Genomic DNA, 6,656 nt, shown 5'->3' on the forward strand with positions numbered 1-6,656 from the left:
GAGAGAGAGAGAGAGAGATGGAGAGAGAGAGAGATGGAGAGAGAGAGAGAGAGAATCCCCAAGCAGGCTTCATGCTCAGCATGGAGCTTGATCCCAGGACCCTGGGATTATGACCTGAGCCAAATTCAAGAGTCAGATACTTAACTGAGTCATCCAGGCACCCTCACTGTAATTTCTAATGGGAATAGATACTAGTGAGAACCATGTTAGGAACAGAGTTAAATTAGGGGAGAGACGGTAGACCATGAGACGCCCATTTTAGCTAGTCCTCATGACTAGCAGATACAGAATGACTTTGGAGCCAAGCTTTGGAATGTTTTCTAACTTCACGTGAAATCACAGTGTCATTTTGTGTGTCACAGTCTACCTTTGACAGATTGCTTTTGCCTTACTTGGGACATCATGGTTCCCAAATCATAGGTAACAGGTTTCTTTTGCTGCTAAAGAGATTCCTTTGGAAACTTGCACCCTAAAGTTTTCCTGGAGTGCTAAAGAAGGCAACAATGTACTGTTAATTTCTTCCAGTTTTGACTCATAAAATTATATTTAGTGAGAGAGTTGAGGTAAATTCTCAGAAATCATAATTACAGAACACTTTATTAAAAGCATTCAAGATCTATTTAGAAACACAAAAAACTGACATCCCCCAGAAACTGCAGTCACTTGTGGTTCTAGCTCTCACAGGTCAGGTCTGTGTTAGGACATTTATGCCAGGGGTGACTGTCTAGCTGTCCCTGGTGGCCGCCAGGTGTGGGCTTCCATCTGCACACTGCTGAATTTGATTCCTGCCCCTGTAGGTTCATAATGTCTAGTGGCTTTCAAGCAGAAAGAGTTTGAAAACTAGTGGCTCTCGGCTTCATAAAGACTTTCAGGCTTTTTTGGCAAATTATGCTTTCTTTTTCATAACTGAACCTAAATTCTCCGTAGACCATGATAGATTGCTTTCTCCTGTTTTTGTTTTCCTCCCCCAGGTGAAGGGGGTTAAACTGCACATATTTAAGCTGTTCCACAATGTTAATTGACCCTTAAATGATACAACTTGAAATCTGTGCTTCCCTCAAGGTTAGTTTAGGTTTGACGCACATTGTATTCTTTGTCTCACAGGGTGGTTCTTATATAAAAGGGACGGACACCCAAGGATGCTCTGAGATTGACATTGTGTTGTTCAGTGACGTGTTTGCCGGTGTGAACCACTGCAAGCAGCAGCTGAGAGAAGGGCTGGATGCTCTGAGAGAAAACCTGGAGCAAACATCACATGGACACAGGTCTGGGTGAAGGCTGGCTGGTGACTTCTTTTCTTCCGCAGGTGGAAACGTCAGCTAAAGGAAGTTCTTAGCTTGCCACAAAAGGGCATCAATGAGTAACCATTGCTTGTGTATGCTAACATTCAATTCTTGAGAGGAAACTTGGAGAGATGGCCCCAGAGGCATTTTTTTTAAAGACTTTGAGCTAAACTTTCAATGAAATTTCACGAACTTGAGATCTTATGATTTAAGGACTAGTTATATCTTCTCCAGAACACCTTTATTTAATTTCCATCCCCTTAGCTGAAACCTGACCCTGAGGAATGCAAACAGGAAGGGGTGGGAAAAGGTGCCTCCAAGTACCAAGAATCTTTGAGACACGTTTGTCTGATAAACATTCCCTTCAGCGATATCCTGGGGTCTCTTGGCTTTGCTGACTTTACACACAATGTCTCTTTGCTCCAAACGTTGAAGTAATCAGGCCTGGGGGTTTTATTTTTGGTGAATTCCATAAAGAAAAAAAGAAAAAAATGAAAAAGCCTTGATGTGTTGTTACTTATTTTTCTCATTCAGTTTTACATTTCCTGTTATTTTTTTTAAGCCTAGTGAATTGTGGATGAAGAAATATGCAAATATCTATATTGCAAATTAAAGAAAACTTTTTTCTTGAGAAAAACAGACCAAGCTATGTGTGTCACTTATATTCTAAAATAAGATCAATGTTTTAAAACAATGTCCCAGAACTGTTTCTTACTTTAAATAATAGATTCATTACCAAGCCTTTGCTTTAACTGAGTCTGGAGAAGTAGCTTTAATGTGTCTTTTACTGAAATATAGTACCTTCAGGAAGACCAAACACCTACTAAATTGTGGTAGTTAGCTAAAGACGTCAGATGAATGGCATGATGGGGACAATAGTGATGTCCGTTGGATTAGAAAGGCAGAAAGGGAAATGATGGAGTTTCACATACAATTACACTTAGGATGGAGAATGACCACCTTTAAGAAAAAAGGAAACAGGGGCACCTGGGCGGCTCAGTTGGTTGAGTGTCTGACATTGGCTCGGGTCATGATCTCACGGTTCATGAGTTCAAGCACCGCATTGGGCTCTGTGCTGCTCTCCAGCTCAGAGCCTGGAGCCTGCTTTGGATTCTGTGTCTCCCTCTCTCTCTGTCCCTCCCCCCTCTCTAAAATAAATAAACAGTAAAAAAAAAAAAAAAAAGCAAAAAGGAGAATGGGAGAATGTGTTTTCATATTTATCCATTGCTTCTTCTAAGGTTTCCCCATTAAATTTGTAAAGATTGTATCATACTATTATTATTATTATTTATCAAAATAGAATGTTAATGTACTCCAAGTCACATAAAAATAAGAGTTAGGCTGTATCTTTTCCATGGTAACCTTATATGGAATCAAAATATTTGTTTTTCATTGTTAGGTCCTTTTTCTATACTCCTTGCCCACCCAACCTCAAAAAACATTTTGGATTCACTTCCCTAATGCTTTTCCCCCTCTTCCATATCTTAGCTGCCCTTCACCTGGGAAAAAAAAAAAAAGCTCTTGAAGGCCTTTACTTTTTAGATTTCCATAAGGAATTTTGAAGTAGAACCCCTGAAAAATAACAGCCTTAAAAAACATGGTTCATTTGCTCTAATTGTTCCTGACTAAAAACAAGCAAACTTTTCTCATCTATGTTCCTTCTATTCTTTCAACTCATTAATTTAATTGAAAAGCCCTTAAAGTTGAACCAAATTCCCAGGTAACCACCATCTTTCCTTTGCATTTCTTAAATGCCTGTTCATTTTCTCTCACTCTGAGTGATTTTTCGAGGGACTAATGGGTTTAATTCAGTCCAGAATCTATTTTATCCCATATTTTGCTTGGTTGAATGGTTCCTATGGTGAAAAAGGATTCATATTTGCTGGGAAATGAGACTTTGAGGCAAATTGAGGAAAGAGGACTGTGAAATCAGGAAAAGAGGCAGATTGTCCAAGGGTGTTGTTCACTACTGATATCTGTGTGGAGCAGCTGCTTTATCTGGCTTTCTTCTCCGCTATTCAGAGCAACTAAGACCATACCACAATTCATTTGAAGGGAAAATTTAATTAAAAATGGAAAAGAAGCAGATATGTGCATCTGACAGTTGGTTTTGACTCCCACCCACTGAGAGAGTAGAGTTTATTGTTTCAGTTGATGCCTGGTTTTTGGTGATATATTGATTGTTGCTGTTATTTTTAAAGCTATTCAGTTACTTTATTTTGAGAGATGGGTGTGAGAAAAACTCTTTATTTTCCTTTGAAACTAGTCTATGTCTTAATCTACCAGTAACAGCAACTGTTCAATGTCAGTCACTTTCTGGGCCCTGCTTATGAATGAAATCTCAGGAGACTTGCCCAATAAGCCCAAGGTACTGGAAATCATTTACCTGCCAGAGGTATAGCGCTCCTCTCTTTACACATCAGTGTGTTTATTATTTAAAAAAAAAAACCACAATGAGAAAACATACTCTCAGCTTTTAAGGAGACAATGCCATAAAACATGAGTCACACCTATAATAATTATGGTTATAATTGGAATTTCTCCACATTATCTCTTCTTATTACATTGATTTAGAAGTCTTGAAAACAAGAATCTCTGTTTCATTGTATTATCCAGTCAGAGTGTCTTAAAGCTCTCGTCTGAGAAATAATCTTTTAAAATTACATTGCAGTGATTTTGACTCGGGTCATGATTGCATGGTTCTTGGGTTCGAGCCCTTCATTGGGCTCTGTGCTGACAGTGTGGAGCCTGCTTGGGATTCTTGTTCTCCCTCTCTCTGCCCCTTGCTCACTCTCTCTCTCTTTCTCTCTCTCTCAAAATAAATACATAAACTTAAAATAAACAAACAGATAAATAAAGTCAGATTGCAGGACGTGGAATTATCCCAATAAGACAGAGACAAGACATGGCATGTTCATGGACTGGGTTGACAAGAACAGGAAGTGGCAAATAGTATCACCCTAGGACTCCGAAACAACCACTACTATGACTTTTGCCTCATTTCTTCTAATAAGATTAACAAAAACCTTTTGGAATACTCATTGAACAATAACATGCATGCAAGGTAGCCTAAGATAGTAGTGACATTCTCATTAACCTTGACCCATTTAGAACTCTGAAGTCCTCAGTTGATTTAATACTTCATTCAAGCTTGCTGTTATGCATAAAAGTAACTTCACATACCAATGGCCGTGTCTCCTATAGCCCTGTCTCTTGGGATTTCTAGTGATGTTTTAAGATTAAAGCCAGAACACTGTGCATAAAACATCCTAGATGCTTCAGCTGATGCTCTTTTTTCAAAGAGGGTTTACTCTTTCTTCACCAAGTGGAGAGAATAAGAGCTGATTACCCAGGTCATGCCTCATGCCCATGAAATAAAAATGTCTAGAGACCAAAGCATCTGTACTTTCTAAGAATCCCCAGGTGATTCTAATATGCAGCAAAGTTGGGGAACCGCTGTTACAGCCTTGTGTGTTCACCAAGGAATTTCCCCTAGTCCTGTCTCCTCAGCTCTTAAGACTGAACCCTCACCCATGTTGTCTCACTCTGGCAAGACTATCAACAATCTCATTCAACTCTCAAAGACATTCTGCTTTATTTCTTTAGCGATGCCTGTCCCAAGCATTTTCGGAATTCAGCAGATGTTTGGAGGGAAAAGCAGGTCCTATTTCAGATTCAGCTCTCCGCCCTTCCCTTCTGATCAGGATTGTGGCCTCCAAGTCTCATAACACTGCACTGACCCCATAAGCTGGACAGAGTTCTACTAGTTTCTTTACCCCAGAAACTTCTCTTCACACAAACAAAATCCATGTTTTCAGCCTTGTGTCTATTCCCCAAATCCGTGGATGTCCCCAGAAAAAACACATCAGAGTATCTGTCCCCCTTTCCATGATCTGCTGCCCTCACCCTCATGGAATCTCAGCCTCTCTAGCTTCATCATCTCCCTGGTGCCTCTCAAATATGCTTATACATGGTTTTGAAAAATCTAATATTCTAGGGGTGCCTGGGTGGCTCAGTTAGGTGGCCGACTTCAGCTCAGATCATGATCTCACAGTTCATGGGTTTGAGCCCTGCATCAGGCTCTGTGCTGACAGCTCAGAGCCTGGAGCCTGCTTCTGATGCTGGGTCTCCCTCTCTCTCTGACCCTCCTCTGCTTATGCTCTTGTGTCACTCTCTCAAAAAAAAAAATAAAAAAGAAAATCTAATTTTCTAGTTGTTCTGAGTGAGCATCAGCCTTCCGTAAACTACTTCATTATACCCAGAAGTTGAAGTCTGATTTCCTTTAAAACATGTTACTAAATCATATTCATCATTAACAATATCTTGTGCCCCAATCCATATTCAGATACTAATTCACTTAAACATTATGTCTTAACCATCTACTGCATGTCAGGTATTAGGGACAGGGCAGTAAATAAACACAGCTCCTGCCTCTATTCAACCAGCACCCCAATATAATAGAAATAAGCAAATAATGCTAACCGGTAACTAAACGCTATGAAGAAACATAAAGCAGGGTAAGGGGACAGGGCCAGGGAATGCCAACTGGTGTGATGGAGACCTGAATAAAGTCAGAGATGAAGCCTCGTAGAGTATCTTCCATAAATGTACACTAGGTATAGGTACAGCAAATGCAAAGGCCCTGAGAAAGGAACATTCCTGGAATGTTTACAAAATAGCCAAGAGAGGGGGCACCTGGGTGGCTCAGTCAGTTGAGCATCCAACTTCAGCTCAGGTCATGATCTCACGGTCCGTGGGTTCAGGCCCCGCATCGGGCTCTGTGCTGACAGCTAGCTCAGAGCCTGGAGCCTGTCTTCAGATTCTGTGTCTCCCTCTCTCTCTGACCCTCCCTGCTCACGCTGTCTCTCTCTGTTTCTCAAAAATAAATAAAAAACATTAAAAAAACTAAAAAAAAAAAAAAAAAAAGAAATAGCCAAGAGAGTAGCAGGGCTCGAGTAAGGGGAAGGGCAGTGGAAAATAGTCTCAGTTTCTTTTTTCTCTACTATTTCTCATGCATTGTCTTGTTCCTTTTTTAAGGATCCTAGTGGGAAAGAGAACACCATTGTCTTTAAGATTCAACTTTTTATGTACTGAAGGCCTTCACAGTCATTCTTTTGAGATCATGGCCTACTATGACGTCCTGGGGCCGGCACCCTCCACAGGTGAGATTTATTTGTTTTGCTTCACAGGAAGCCTTAAAATGGCTGCTCATTCAACATGTATTTATAGAGGACTGAGCACATCCAGACACAGCAGTGAAGTAGGCCTAGGGAACCAGGGGGCTTGTCGTAGTGAAACATGTAGTGTTATTAGGAGACCTTTTTCCCCCCTGCGGCATGTAAACATCATTCAGCTGTCTGCCACCAGTTTTAA

The 6,656-nt window shown here is 40.5% G+C and overlaps 1 protein-coding gene across 1 annotated transcript in view; it reads left to right on the forward strand.

The window, feature by feature from the left end:
• The first annotated feature begins 6,394 nt into the window (after window positions 1-6,394).
• Window positions 6,395-6,656, forward strand: part of LOC115293607 (2'-5'-oligoadenylate synthase 1-like) — a 7,629-nt gene continuing 7,367 nt past the window's right edge. The window contains exon 1 of the mRNA XM_029941308.1: window positions 6,395-6,445. Coding sequence (XP_029797168.1) covers window positions 6,406-6,445 — 40 coding nt within the window. The 5' untranslated portion in view covers window positions 6,395-6,405. The remainder of the gene's footprint in view (window positions 6,446-6,656) is intronic.

The sequence above is a fragment of the Suricata suricatta genome, chromosome 6 (assembly GCF_006229205.1).
Source record: "Suricata suricatta isolate VVHF042 chromosome 6, meerkat_22Aug2017_6uvM2_HiC, whole genome shotgun sequence".
Classification (NCBI taxonomy): domain Eukaryota; kingdom Metazoa; phylum Chordata; class Mammalia; order Carnivora; family Herpestidae; genus Suricata; species Suricata suricatta.